At 32.7% G+C, this 16,457-nt stretch overlaps 1 protein-coding gene across 1 annotated transcript; it reads right to left on the bottom strand.

The window, feature by feature from the left end:
• Positions 1–14,461: 14,461 nt before the first annotated feature.
• LOC132560059 (uncharacterized) lies at positions 14,462–15,550 on the bottom strand. The gene is made up of 2 exons (XM_060224714.1): positions 15,349–15,550; positions 14,462–14,520 (listed from the first exon to the last, which is right to left on the bottom strand). The coding sequence occupies exons 1-2, from the start codon at positions 15,548–15,550 to the stop codon at positions 14,462–14,464; spliced, it is 261 nt and encodes an 86-aa protein (XP_060080697.1).
• Between the last annotated feature and the right edge of the window lie 907 nt (positions 15,551–16,457).

Genomic DNA, 16,457 nt, shown 5'->3' with positions numbered 1-16,457 from the left:
AACATTACCTGATGGGTAAACATACAACAATTTGTGAAAACAAGCGACAAAAAAGCAAACTGATCGGGTAAACATTCAACAGCTTGTAAGAATAAGTTAGATCGATTTATCTCGTGAGGTAAACATTTAACAACTTGTGAGAATAAGTTAGATCGATTTATCTCGTGAGGTAAACATTTAACAACTTGTGAGAACATGCTAGCTAGATTAATCTCGTGAGGTAAACATTCAACAGCTTGGGAGAGCAAGCTACCTAGATTTTTCTGGAAGGTAAAGCAGATAACAGTTTGTGTAAGCAAGATTGTTTTTATATTTTAAGGCGGGATAAACAATCGACAATATGTAAGAAAATGTTTTATAGATTGGTGTGATGGAATTAGAGGTCTACAAAACAAGTTATTTAGATTTTTCTGACGGAATGTAGATTTATCTTGCTTAGTTTTTTCATGTAAGTTTTGAAATTTTATTAAGATATCGATATACTATAGGAATTATACATTTAACTGTATATGCAGATTGAAGTATTACACAAATAGTTAAATACGTTTCCCATGTCTATTGGAGCTTGAATAAAATGCTCTTCCAAGATTAGCACAGCTAAAATGCAAACAGAACTCACTTTGAAGAAAACAATTAGTTAAGATCGAGACAAGGAGAGTTCAACAGCAGTACTGGTTTAGAAAGGGTATTTATAACATTTTGAGATCGTTAAGATAACTGCCTATTTTAACACTAAAACTATCATGAAAATTTTTACAACACGTGGTCATACTGGATGTGACTAAAACGGTACTTCTGCTGCAATTTACCAAAATTAAGCTCGTTTGTTAAAGCAATTCCATTTTTTCATTATGTGTGTACTTTTAGCATTTTGTAAAATCATGAATTTGCGTGGGGTCCAAGTTTTTAAAAATCAATATTTCACGGACATGTGCTTTTTTGAATGAATATGGTTCCATGAATTTACCTATACTAATTTTACCAATATTTGGACATATGAATTCGTTGATTTAGAGTAACCATGAAATCAACGAAAACAAATCTCCCACGAAAATCAATGATTATGCAGTATATAGTTATGGATGAAAGCTCACAAAGTCTTTTTAGTTTTATTTTTTTCTACTTTAACCTATATGATATTTGCTTTTGGATGGAGACTCAGCATTGTTCTCCCTATCTTTACCTGTAATAAATTTGGTTGTCGGTGGAGTGTCAAAATTTTTTCTACGTTTACTGATAATAAATTAGGTTGTCTATGGAGACTCAAATTTCATGTCTTATATCATTAACATTTAATAGATTCAGTTGAAACCGGAAAGATTATTAATAAAATTGTACCTTAATTCAATTTGTAGTGCGGGAAAAATCAGCTATTCTTTATCTATTTATTTGGACTTATGCAGGTAACGTTTTCGCCTCGTGTTAAAATCGACCCACAGGACATGAAAGCATATATTCTCACTTAAACTGAACTTCAGTGCAGCTGATCTTAACAAATTAGCAAAATGGGCAAATGAATAAAAAAAAAATGCCAAAAATCTTCTCATCAAAACAATAAGTAATAAAGTAAAACTGATCTTAAGGACCAGAAATTTGTGCGTTCGTGTTATGGTTATGTGAAAAAGACTTTTAAATAACATACAACGTCTGTAGCCGTAATGATGGCCCAAAATAACAAAAACCGTTATTATAATGTAGGACCATTAATTATCGTAGTGAATTTATTTTCGTTGATTCCATTAGTACTCTAAATTCATGAACTCAGATGTGCATAAACTGTTAAAATTTGTATACGGTAGTTCATTAAGCAGCATTTATCCATAAATAATTACTTTTTTAATTTTCAATAATTCTAAAGTAGATATAGTTTGTGGTTTTGTTTACTCACTTGCTCCAAACAGCTCTCCCGTGGTGAGACCAAAAAGGGTACTCTGTTGCTTCTGTAGATATCTGGCTGCTAACAATCGGTTGTATTCATCTCCCCCTGATCCAAATTGACCTTGGACGAATAGGAATCCTAGCAAGCAGGGAACCACTAAGAACAGCAATACGTTGTTCATTTTGTCTGGGGGATGACAAGCACTGGTATCCTAAACGCCTGCTTCAAAAGGACTGATTGCCTTATGAATCCCCTAGTCAGTTCTAACTTGGAGATTGACATGTACGGCGCATGTATAACTTTATAAGGCCACGTGATGAACTCTGACCCATGCGTGTTGGATTTATGGTGACCAGTCACATTTTCCCTGCCCTTTGGCGATCGAAATAAACATCATTCTACCCGATATCGCGATATGTTATGTATTCATTTTGTCTCCTCCCGATTAAAGACACACAAGTTGAATGTGCGTTTTAATACAAAATTACAATTATCAAAACTGAGTCATACAGCTTTTTCGTTCTTCTAGGTTCGTCAGTGATGCTCAGGTCCGAAATACTGAAATATAGGTGACGACTAAGGAAAATTGTACTAGCTCCAATTACTCAATGATTCCTCAAGTACTAGTATGTACTATGATCAGTGAATAAATTTAAATGTGACATAATCTATTTACCAATGTTTTATACACTGAAAATACCATTGACCAGAAATACACCTGGTGTAAAATCTGACAATTTTTCTTAATAAAACTTATGTCCTAAAAGTTTCAACAATCTAAGCCTTTGATATCACAGACGAGTCCTCAAAGGACGAAACAACTGTATGATGTAGTAGCATCACTGACGAGTTTTGAAGGATGCAACATCTGTATGTTCCTACCAATTCATTATGTTTAGAATGAGATAATAGGCACGAAATAAACATTGAAGTAATATTCAAATCTATACCGTTAAGACACCTCCATCTTTAAATAACGGTCACGTGTGCTGGTACCCGCAAATTTGTGAAGCATTCCATATTTTTTCTCTTCAGTTCAAAGACCGAAAGGTCGTAATAGTGGACGTAAAACCCGTTAAAATAAATTAATAATTAATCATGCTGGTACCCATGCGCCTTTAGGGGCTATGTTTCAACTTCACGAACTTGATGTACCGTATATTGTATCTGAAGGTGTTATTCACATTTGTTTGTGTACTCCTTAAATTATCTGTCATTTTGTTTACCAGACACACAGATAGATTTGACACTTCACTAGAGTAGTTCAGCATAGAGCTAATTATAAAACCAAACTTCAGGTTTTCATTTCATCAATGTTGCTCATAAATATCATAATAAAGTTATGATGTATTATTATCACACTGCTTTGTTTAATAAACAGCTGGCATTAAAATTACAATTATTATCAAAATCTAGGTTTGATGGATATTGCTGTAATATCACCTAACGATAAATATGAGTTTCGTTACGTGGTAATAGTTGCCTGTATGTTAAAAAAAGTATAACAATTCGGCAAAATACAGAATTCCATGCTCTGGATGAATTAACCATACTCTTGATATACTACAGGTTAAAGCGCGATATGTGTTTAGTGATTTACAGGAGCATTTATTTATCTATTTTTTTTTAAATTAATTAATTAAATAATTTGTTCATTTATTTATTTATTCATTCATTTATTTTATTTTATTTATCTTTTTTGTTTGTTTTTTCTTATTTATTTTATTTTATTATTTTTTTTTATTTATTTATTTATTTATGTTATAATTTATTTCTTCATTTATTTTATATCATTCCTTTTATTCTATTCATTTATATATTTATTGTATTGTTTTTTTAATATTTTGTTATTCATTTAATCTATTCATTCATTTATTTTTCTTATTTATTTATTTCATTTTATTTATTCACTTATTCATTTTGTTACCGAATGTTCATAAATTGTCCATAAAATACTCAATGTAATGCATCTTTTGTGCATTTTATTTTCAATCATTTGTCATTATAGTCAGCCATTGTAATGGTAAAGAAATACCTGCAAACGTGAATAATTCAGATAACAATCTAGCAAAAACAAACTAAACTAAGAAAGTTGGATAAGATTTTTAAAAGTCTGTCATCAGTTCATTAAAACTTCAACAGATAATTTTGTAAGTATATCATTTTTTTCTAAAAGAATCTTTAAAAAAAAACAATGAAAACATCATAAATACATGTTTATCATTAATACAATTGTCTTATTAAGTAACAAATCGTACAAAAATATTAACGGTTAAGTTATAATGGAAATAGTTACATGATTTATCAATTAGCGTAATTTAGAGCTGTATACCAAAGATAATATATAAACTAGATCTTATAAAGTCTACTCAATTGGTTGAATAAAATGGCGATCTCTCCCCTATCAATCCGAGCTTTTTTGTATTCAATATATACAATGATTATGAAATTTTGGGGACATGCTTGACAAGTTCTGAATATAGACACGTAAGTGGTACTACGTGAAGAGATGGATACAACGAAAATGTTTGTTTATTTGTTGTTATCAACAAACAATCACAAAACTGTGCTTCATTCAGCGCTATACAACACCGTCTTGAAAATAATATTCTTTCAAATGAGAAAAGTTTCATAACATTTCGCACGTGCTTTTCTGTTTCTGCATTCAAATAAATATATGATGTATGTTGTTCAAAATATTTTTTCGCAAATGAAATGAATTGTAAATAAAAAATAATAAAGAAAAATGAAAATAAATAAATGAGTGTGAATGAATGAATGAATGAATGAATGAATGGATGGATGGATGGATGGATGGATGAATGAATGAATGAATGAATGAATGAATGGATGGATGGATGGATGGATGGATGGATGGATGGATGGATAAAAAAATAAATAAATGATTTATGATTAGCATGAATTACATTCTAACATATAACTGGAATGATCTTGATAATCATTATTCACTTATTCCGTAAACGTAGTTGAGAGACCAAAAAAAATAAATATTCAACGTTTGAATCTAACAAACGTCTGACTACTGTGTAGGAAGAATATTAAAGTAAAACGACATTTTATACTCAATATCATTTCCATTGTATATTCATCTGAGACTGATTTTTACCTGACAATCTAATTTCGATTTATACACTCTGAAGTTTAATTCAGGTTGGACCTTTATCCCGGCGATACAATTGTGCTTATTTTTTTTACACTGAAAACCTAATTTCGGTTCTCCATATTCATTTTTATTTAAACGTTTATATTTTAATCGTAGTTTTAAACTCTGATAGTTTTAATGATCTGTTTTACTTGCATTCTTTTTTGTTCAAATTGAGGAAATTGCATTGATGAAAAAAATATTATAATTTTCCTATAAATCGTTCGTGCTGTATAGAAACGGTGTCCCGTAAAGTGTTTTTTTTTTTTTTTTCGTTTTTATTTTTTTTAGTTTTTTTTTCAAACATTAGCGAAAAGGATGCATTTTTCACCAATGTCACACACGTAATGGACTTGTTTTCCCTTTATTGATCGTATTTCTAATAAATCTATTTTTGTAATTTATTTCCAGAATAAAAATAACCTCATGGAAAATAACAACTTTCATAGTAGCTATAGAAAAACAAAGAAAGTATAAAACCATGTTGATTTATTTGTGAAACAATTGTATCCATTTATAATTAAATAACTGTTAACTCAACAAACATTAACATGATCAAAACGTTAAACTAATATTTAATTAGATAAATTATTAAATTGAACGTCGTCCGCTGAAAGACCGAAAGGTTGTAATGGTGGACGTAAAATCCGTTGAAATAGATAAATAACTGACCTGAATATAGCATCACTTGACAACTTCTTTAAATTTGCTTGAGCGAAAAAAAAATTGTAATTATTATTTTATATCAATTTCCGAAGAGTGTCCTATAAAATCCTTGGCAACCAATCTTTCCTTACCACAGTTGTTACATCTGTTTATGATCCATAATCCTTTTTTATCACATTCACGGACTGGACATATAAAAAACACATAAAATGAAAAATTAGGATATATCAGCCATGAATATGAATTCACTATGGAATTAAATATACCACTTGTGTCCCAGTCTTTAGAGCTGAAATGTATATATATCACACCTAATATGTCTTATATAGCTGGTTTCGTTACAATATTATTACATTGTACGTAACGTTATGTATGTAGTTAGCGTATTCGTCCTACATAACACTATACAATACCAACACACTGACATATATACATATATAACGATATTTTACCTGAGCAAGTTTCTTCATGCTTCGATCCATTTTTTTAATATTGATATTTTTCACGTCAGTAAAAGCGATAAATAAGTATAATCTCTATTCAACAATACAGAAAATTATGCGCTGTCATGATTTCACACCAATGAGATTTCAATTCTTAATTTATGTGAAATAATTAGGCCAAGGACCTGACATATGATGCTTTGATATATTTTTTTCCACCACAAATCGTTAATTTAGACCTACAACTCATTTAGAGTTTAACCATTTTTTTGTTACTGAAAGAAATTTTTCTATGAAAATTTTTTGGGATGAGTATATATTGTAAAATGATTGCCAAAAGTCTTTATTAAGCATCAAGAATTAATATAGGGCCGTCCAGATTATTTTATTGGCTTAACTTTGGGTATAATTTCTCAAATAGTAAAAATAAATTGTAATAGTTGTTTATAAATCAATTAATTTTTTTGCAATGATTCATTTTTTTTTAGTTTAACTATAACAAAAAAAAATGTTTTCACAAAAATCTTGACGTTGATAATTCTTTCCTCCTTATTTCAGTTTCTTAATTTCATTTCATCCTTGGAAAGAGCAAATATAACAGATTAACAGAGAATATTGATGAAGCAGAAAGAATGCTTCGTTTTATACACTATAACCATATCAATGACGTCATAACTAAAAGGGAATGGAATGGGCCTGACTATATGATTAGGTTTTAAGGATAAAACTAACGATATAAAGATGAAGACTGCACTGCTTTAATACCATAGCATGAACACTGAAAGATTTGTACAAGACACACAAGTGACTAACACCATAACATATAAATATTGTATAAAAACACACAAGTGACTAACACCATAACATATAAATATTGTATAAAAACACACAAGTGACTAACACCATAACATATAAATATTGTATAAAAACACACAAGTGACTAACACCATAACATATAAATATTGTATAAAAACACACAAGTGACTAACACCATAACATATAAATATTGTATAAAAACACACAAATGACTAACACCATAACATATAAATATTGTATAAAAACACACAAGTGACTAACACCTTTAGCATCTTTCAATACAAATTTAGAATTAAATACAATTAATTAATTTGTGCCGAGTTTCAAGGTAATGATAGGGGCTTAAAGTATTCAAAACATATTTTATTGTTATGAGGCGACTGAGGTAAATAGGTGGACATAAAGGTAAATATAGATTTATAGATTGGGAGGTGTACTTATCTTTTGATTCCAAGATTTTAAATATTAGGTTCAATATGGAAACAGGTTCGAGAATTTTTCATTTAACGTCTCTCTGCAGACGAAGTTAGATGGAAAGCTTGTGACCAAATGAATTTCAGGTAAAATTATAAACACCAAGTGCTAGCAAATCGAGACGTCCAGTACATAAGTACATACAGTTTTTATCTGTTGTTGTAAATAAATATGTATCTATTAAAATATACATGAAAATAAAACGAAAAGATATTTGTTTTTAATAATCGAAAATCGGAAATATTATTAGTACACTTAATCATTTTACAAATATTTGTACTGTGTGGGAAGTTTCAATCTACTTGTCCGAATATAACAGATGAGCTGTCACATGATAGTATGGATGAGTAAAATGGCCGACGGATGCTGGTCATGTTTAACCTATTTTAATGTTAACTTCCGCATATCCTCAGGGGCACTCGTGCCTTCAGAAGGTCAGAAAAATTGATACCAAGCGTTTGGGAGCTACAGCTTTTGGCTCATGTCACAAATGTGTTAAAGACACACTCCACTAGAGGGCGCTGAAGTACTGTAACCAGTGTATGTTTATAAACGTTTCGTTGACATTGATCAAATTAATCTCCGTTGTACAACTGGTTGGAGATTCATATCATTGTACCACTCTGCGGGTGCAACTGGTCCGAGACAGTCCTACGAGGGGAGGCATCATGAATAAGCTTCTAGGTCTCGTTGTTTTGTCATGCGCCACGCTGTATGTAGCCGTACAGTGCAATTACTACGGCTCCAACGGTTACTATGGTTACGGGTATCCCCAGCAGCAGTACTATCAGTACGGAGATGGTCAACAATATGGAAGTAATAGACTGACAAACTACGCATTAGCTAGAGCTTATTATGACGATAAGGTTGAAAACAGAGGTTTATTCCGGGGCGGATCGATGGTTGCAACAGGTAATTTTATATATTAGTTTTGAAACTGCTGCTTTTTTCTTAAGGTTTTCTTCCAACAAATCATTCAATTCTTAAGTGAATTACCATTTTCATAATGTAGAAGAGAATATACTGATTCGGCTATGGAAAGGTAAGATAAAAAAAATGTTATGGAAAAAAATCTCGCTTTTATTTTCCGCTATGATACTGGAGAGTTCCCCTAAAGTAGTTATCATGATAATATATCTGTATTACAATCAAGGTAAAAAAATATTTTCCTGAAAAAAATGGCATGTGCGTTTGGTGTTGAAGGTCAAGAATTGTTTTCAATTAGTTTTATGTTATAACACATCAGTTCGGTGGTCAGTCTATGTTTATGATATCGATATGATATTCTTTTTTCTAGCTGCCGCCCTATTATTCCTTTGGTATGCTTTTAACGGTAGCGGAGGAGTAACAGGATAGAGATTGTAGAGAAAGAGCTAATATCATCAAGCATGTTAGTACCGGGGTAAGTTTATCAATAAATCAAAAACACATTTATTTAAAATATTTTACTTTGTTACTTTGCTTTATGTCTCAATGGATGAAAAAATCGTTTTATGTCGCAAATACGTTGTTCTGTAGGACAAAATAACGGCAATAGTTTTGTCCAATGTTTGGAGATTTTTTTTCTGTCATTAATTCATTTCCAAAATGTCTTTTTTCGCGGTATCCTTCCGCCCTCGAAAATAGAGAAAATTATACGTCGCAAAAATAATAACAAGGAAACGTTTATGTATGGATATATCTTATTTCTAGTGATATGTTATATGAAAGATATCTATCAATATAAAATGATATATACTAGTATCTAAACTTATGTCCATTATTACTTATATATCTAAGATATATTTTTATAAAATGGCATTGAATGAACTATTTCATGTTGTAATAAGTTAATGCCATGAAGAAACAAATAAATAAATAATTCTGATGCAGGTCTTACACTGTTTTAATCAAAATATTTTACGTTTACTATGATTGTTATTTTGTATTTTCCAGGCATCTACAGACGGTGGAAGACCTCTTGCGTGATGTAAAATTATTCCCTTGTATTTTGTTTGTGTGATCATTAAAATTTGTTAAAATACTTTGTATTAACTTCATTATTATTTGATTTGTTTGGTGTTTTTAGTTTACCTTGAGTGGGTGTCACTGTCGTCTCCCGATGATGATAGATAAATGAGAGTGTCACTTTCGTCTCCTGATGATGATAGATAAATGAGAGTGTCACTTTCGTCTCCTGATGATGATAGATAAATGAGAGTGTCACTTTCGTCTCCTGATGATGATAGATAAATTTAGGCGTCAATTTCGTCTTTTGATGATGACAGATAAATTGAGGCGTCACTTTCGTCTCCTGATGATGGTAGATAAATGGGAGTGTCACATTCGTCTCCTGATGATGATAGATAGATGAGAGTGTCACTTTCGTCTCCTGATGATGATAAATAAATGAGAGTGTCACTTTCGTCTCCTGATGATGATAAATAAATGAGAGTGTCACTTTCGTCTCCTGATGATGATAGATAAATTGAGGTTCACTTTCGTCTCCTGATGATGACAGATAAATGAGAGTGTCACTTTCGTCTCCTGATGATGACAGATAAATGAGAGTGTCACTTTCGTCTCCTGATGATGATAGATAAATTGAGGTTCACTTTCGTCTCCTGATGATGACAGATAAATGAGTCATTTTTGTCTCCTCATGATGATAGATGAATGAGAGTGTCATTTTCGTTTAAGCTTTTATCAAGGAAATAGGATTTATTTCTGTATTAGTAACTTTATTGAATTAAAACGACATACAATATACATCCATAACTTTCAAATAACTCTAATTAATGAATTAATTCAAATAAAGTTCAAATCCTTAATACTTGACATTTTTCCTCAACCTCTCTTCTGTAATGGTTATGCAAAGCAATAAATGTGACAAGCATCCTTTGAAAAATAAATGAGAATTGGATACAGTAGAGACAATTCCTGAATCAGACTGAAACATACACCTGTTCCGTCGTTCCAGGACTCGACGGTGATGCTATGAATCTATTTTGTATAGATCTAAGCGGTGACAGCTGAAGATCAGAACTAGTCCACACAATTATCAAAATTGACTTTCAAGACCTATGATTCGTTCGTTATGAATAACGATAGAAATTAAATATTCTGAAGACTTGATATTGGAGATGACATATTAATCTAATAATTGTCTCAAATTTTCGCACGGAATAGGCTGTTCTCGTTCCAACTTTTCCCTTCGTAGATAATATTTTACATTTTGTACTATAACGTTTTTTCTTTACCGAATATTTAAGCAATGCAATAAAGGTTACTGTTTAGATCATTCCTGTAACCACAACACGGGATTCTAGACATAATGACAAAAACACTGGAGCATGTCTTAATGGAAATTTTACCATTATAGACATGTCTTCAGGAATATATCGCCTACGAAAATAATGTTTTCATTTCATTCGAGGTTTTCTTTAGAACATAATTCTACAGCTACAGTCATGGTGCACTTTACAGTTCCTATGATATACAAAATCAGCTGTTACAAGGTACAAGGTACTGATGTACATCAACATCAGTGTAACAAGGGCAAATATGAACAAAAGTAAGAATGAAATAGCCACTCTTAAAAAAATATGTGGAAATTAAGACTAGGTCTTTCGGAATGTTTGGAAATATGGGCGTCTTCTGCTTCATCGAAATACCATCTATGTAAATCTTGATCAATGAACGCAAGTAATGTCACGTTCTCAAATGGACGTTATGTCAACAACGGTGGAACCGAATAGTTTTCCAGTAAACAAACGTTCCGCAGAACACTTCCTTTTGCGATCATTATGGCAACTTCGTAATACTTCCATACAGTCTTCAGCAACAAAGTAAAACTTCACCACAGTTTTCAGCAACAAAGTAAAACTTCACCACAGTCTTCAGCAACAAAGTTAAACTTCACCACAGTTTTCAGCAACAAAGTAAAACTTCACCACAGTCTTCAGCAACAAAGTAAAACTTCACCACAGTCTTCAGCAACAAAGTAAAACTTCACCACAGTCTTCAGCAACAAAGTAAAACTTCACCACAGTCTTCAGCAACAAAGTAAAACTTCACCACAGTTTTCAGCAACAAAGTAAAACTTCACCACAGTTTTCAGCAACAAAGTAAAACTTCACCACAGTCTTCAGCAACAAAGTAAAACTTCACCACAGTTTTCAGCAACAAAGTAAAACTTCACCACAGTTTTCAGCAACAAAGTAAAACTTCACCACAGTCTTCAGCAACAAAGTTAAACTTCACCACAGTCTTCAGCAACAAAGTAAAACTTCACCACAGTCTTCAGCAACAAAGTAAAACTTCACACTGTTTTCAGCAACAAAGTTAAACTTCACACTGTTTTCAGCAACAAAGTTAAACTTCACACTGTTTTCAGCAACAAAGTAAAACTTCACCACAGTTTTCAGCAACAAAGTAAAACTTCACCACAGTCTTCAGCAACAAAGTTAAACTTCACCACAGTCTTCAGCAACAAAGTTAAACTTCACACTGTTTTCAGCAACAAAGTAAAACTTCACCACAGTCTTCAGCAACAAAGTAAAACTTCACCACAGTCTTCGGCAACAACGTTAAACTTCACCACAGTCTTCAGCAACAACGTTAAACTTCACCACAGTCTTCAGCAACAAAGTAAAACTTCACCACAGTCTTCAGCAACAAAGTAAAACTTCACCACAGTCTTCAGCAACAAAGTAAAACTTCACCACAGTCTTCGGCAACAAAGTAAAACTTCACCACAGTTTTCAGCAACAAAGTTAAACTTCACCACAGTCTTCAGCAACAAAGTAAAACTTCACCACAGTCTTCAGCAACAAAGTAAAACTTCACCACAGTCTTCAGCAACAAAGTAAAACTTCACCACAGTCTTCAGCAACAAAGTTAAACTTCACCACAGCAACAAAGTTAAACTTCACCACAGTTTTCAGCAACAAAGTAAAACTTCACCACAGTCTTCAGCAACAAAGTAAAACTTCACCACAGTTTTCAGCAACAAAGTAAAACTTCACCACAGTCTTCAGCAACAAAGTTAAACTTCACCACAGTCTTCAGCAACAAAGTAAAACTTCACCACAGTCTTCAGCAACAAAGTAAAACTTCACCACAGTTTTCAGCAACAAAGTAAAACTTCACCACAGTCTTCAGCAGCAAAGTAAAACTTCACACAGTTTTCAACAACACACACAAATGTGTTGTTGTGAGTTCTTCTGTCCACAGTCGAGTTTTATCACAGAAATTGTGATATCAGGAGCAATCCCTCGAATATTGAATACATTACAACACCGGAGGTTTTGAAAACAGAGTTGTTACCATCTAGAAACAAATCGTTCTTAGAAGGGAAATTTAAATTGCCATGTTTATCATATAGCTTGGTAGATATACATATGAAAAATTTTAGGTTTCGTTATAGGAAAACATCAAGGTAAGCTGCGGATGTAGAAGAGTCTGACAATTTACATTTGCTGCCCCCATTCTCTTACAATAGTCCAAATAGATTTGTTACAAATCCAGCTGTATTCTGACATTGCAATTGCCTATCCAGCAAGTCCGTGTTCCCTGTTCCTGTTACTTTATTTTCTTTTTTCTGTTTTTTTGGCTCAATATCAAACGAATTATCATTTATATTGCCTTAAGTATTAGTTATACACGAACATAAATGATAAAGCATTTCCAAAATGTCCTTGTAGGGAAAGTCTTTCTAGAATTTCACGGGATCTGCCAAAGGGTCACTGTCAATTATACACCCCGAAACCCAGATTGTCGAAATATCAGCTATAGAGGATTTTCATGACCGTCTCAACAGCATGACGTCATTCAGTCATGTAACACTGACAAGAACCTCCTTAACTCTTGTCCTGATTCGCTAAGCATTTTTTTCATCGTGTGATCTTCTTTTGACGTAATTGAGTTTAGATTTAGATTCGATTGACATGTCGGTATTTTTTTTTTTAACATAACCAGAAACAGATCATCTCGAATGTCGTCTGTGGTATGATAAACGCCGATGTAACATTAATCTTTTCTCTGAAATTGATAAGTGAATATATTTCAATTTCTTAAAGGATTAAATCTAAAGTCTTAATTCAAGGAGGCGTGCAATTTATTTTGATATCGTGTTAATAAAAGTTTAATAACATCAATCAAGTCTTGACATGTGTTATAACACCTACCTAAGCTCTATTAGTCTGAAGGTCCCCTTATCGGTATTATAAAAATCTGTTTTCACGAATACTTTGAAAAAGTAACCGTTTTGTGATGAATATATTAGTTTCCATTTTATGAAAATATTTGTCTCATATGAAATGAAAACTCGTGTAAATTCCTTTCTTTTTTCCGGATCAACAATTAAGTAAAAAGCATGACTTACCAAATGGTAGGAAACATCCGTTCATGGCACTACTAAAAGGACTTGCATGTCACGTCAAATAAGTCAGAAAGGATAGTAAAACATCACCATTATCAGTTACACAAAGATGTACATAAAAAAATGTCCAGAAAACAAAGAATTTTTTTTTTCAAAAACGCTTTAATAATCATGGATAAAGAGTGAAATTTAGATTAAGGCACAAAGACTTTGGCTGTCAGCTTTAGACCTGTAAGTAAAAAACAAAATATGGCAATTTATACAAATTACGGCTATATTTACAAAATGGATAAGGAAAGATGAACTATTGATCATGATTGAAAATGACTAAAGATGTGGATGTTGTGAACCGATCTTTTGTTTATATCTAAAAATGGAAACGTTGCGTGCAGGTGACAGCAAATCCAGTGTAGGAAGGACGATCGACAGAACTTACCCCTAGCATATCTAAAACTATCTCTTAATTTAGCTTTTTAAAATATTTGTTACCTTTACGACTATAGTTTACAATTTACAATATTTATATCTGAGTCAAATGCAAACGGCTCTAAGTCATGACGTCATTTCCGTATCGGAGAGATCGACCTTTCTTTTGTTTGATTGTTACCTACCCCTGAATGTGTGTGATTGATGGTAGATGGCGCTGCACGATGTCCGTTTTATCCCAGAATCTGTCCTGTACGGTTAAACAGGAACAATACGACAAAGAATCCAACCACTGGAAGATAAATACAAATTTTACGTAAGTGCATGCTTGATATAAAATATATTCCTGGAATAATTTGATGTCTACCTTTCGCTATGGTTTGTTAACATGACGAGACACATTTTATTAGATGTCTTTTTAAATCCAGATCGCGAAATCAGAATTCGTTGAAATATAATTTCTTTGTTTTAAAACAAATTGTGAAAATGCTGACCCGATAAAATAGCCATCGATATGGTCCTTTAGATTACAGACAACGTGTGTCAAAGTTACTATACACGTTGAAATGACCAGCGTCTTTCCATATCACTTTGAAAGTATACTATAACATATAGTGGTTTTTTTTGTTTTAAAGAAAATCATGACCTTTACCTCCCAATTATTGTTGATAGGGGCACACTTAAGGAAAATCTAAATTAACTAGAGTAAATTATATATATATCATCAGCATACATCATTCCTGGAATAATTTGATGTCTACTTTCCATGGGAAGTCCATTTTCTAGTAAACGATAGACAGAATTTGTGAGTAGAGAATTATATCAAAAATACAAATAAAGATGTATAGGGTGACACAAAGTCCAGGGATGTACAAATACAAGCGGTGAAATATCTATTCGAAAAACTAGTGAAGAGGAGATTGCACAATAAAAAGATACGTAATTAGCACTTTTTAAAATAAATATTTACAGTTACATGTAGATAGAGTAGAGTCAAAGATATAAATCAACTGCATCATACAACTGTTGCGTCATTATAGGACTCGTCAATAATGCTAAATTTAGAAGACCGGAAGTGGGGATAATTCGTAAATTACAACAGAAAAGACTCTGTACTTACGACTACTGAAAATAGCGGCGGTTTTCATACTTTCCCGGGCGTTACTGTAGTACCTTCCGGCCTGGAAACCTGAATACGGGTACCCACCGTACCCAGAGTAGGCACCGTAACCCCCATAGCCTCCGTATATACTGTGTGTGGTCTGAATCAGGATAAAGGCTACAAGACATGGAAGGAAGATGAAAAATATTCCCTTGTTCATCTTGCTAAATTTTTCCTCTCAGACGTTCTGATTAAAACCAAAATTTGTGTTGAATCTCTATCGCGATTTAAGAAGAGACTGTCATTTTCAAAACGTTGGTCCTTTTTATACGTCTTGTGAAAATTCGGATGTGTACTTCGTTTTCTCTGTGATGTAATATCACAGTAATGACTCCCTGTACCATTGCCCCGTAACCTCTACCCTTGTGTAACATACGGAAATTTACAAACGTATCCATGTACCTCACAAGGTAAACACGCTACTAGACAGCAATTAAGTCACGTTATTACATACAACCACATACATCTTTATGATACACATTGGCGTTAAAACAAACCAACAGGGATCATTAACTGGTTTTCATATTGTCTTCTGTTTTGTTTTTATGTTATATTCAGTTCCCATTAAAATTCCCACTGAAGTATTATTCATACACTGAATTTGTAATTGTACAATCTGTCAGCTGGAATCATGTTGGCGCTCTTTGGTTTCAAGATTCGGGCCCGTACCCATTAGCCCCTCATTTCTTTTGTTTGTGTTTGTTGCCACGGAGTTTGGGGTTCTGGAATGCGAGAGGGTATTAGTCTTCTAGCAATAAATATTTTTATTTTTTTACGGGCCAGTTTTAAGGGGATTTTCGTCCTATAGTATGGTATATTACGCTTCCTTCTTTGGAGATTTGGGGTTGTCTGTTATGAGCGGATGCTGGTTTTCTTGTAAATTTGCTTGCATTTGTGTGTTTATTTGGAGGGTCATTCAATTTGAGCTTGTATGTAGCACTTGCCACTTGATTAAGGTTCTCTACAAATCATCACTGGTACTCTGTAGCTGGAGGGATATTCACGGTTTTGAAGTATGTTCCTTCCTACAATACGGCGGATTTCTCTTTAGTAGCTTTCTATGTTTA

The sequence above is a fragment of the Ylistrum balloti genome, unplaced genomic scaffold, assembly GCF_031769215.1.
Source record: "Ylistrum balloti isolate Yb309-2 unplaced genomic scaffold, AGI_CSIRO_Ybal_v1 Utg371012, whole genome shotgun sequence".
In the NCBI taxonomy this organism is placed as follows: domain Eukaryota; kingdom Metazoa; phylum Mollusca; class Bivalvia; order Pectinida; family Pectinidae; genus Ylistrum; species Ylistrum balloti.
The sequence above is the reverse complement of the archived record's forward strand: the minus strand, read 5'-3'. Positions and strand labels throughout refer to the sequence as shown.

Bases quoted from the DNA above. Each gene is read 5' to 3' on its own strand.
- LOC132560059 (XM_060224714.1), bottom strand. From the start codon at position 15,550: ATGAACAAGGGAATATTTTTCATCTTCCTTCCATGTCTTGTAGCCTTT. The intron at 14,521-15,348 runs GTAAGTACAGAG...TTTATCTTCCAG, and splicing joins CGCCGCTATTTTCAGTAGTC to TGGTTGGATTCTTTGTCGTA.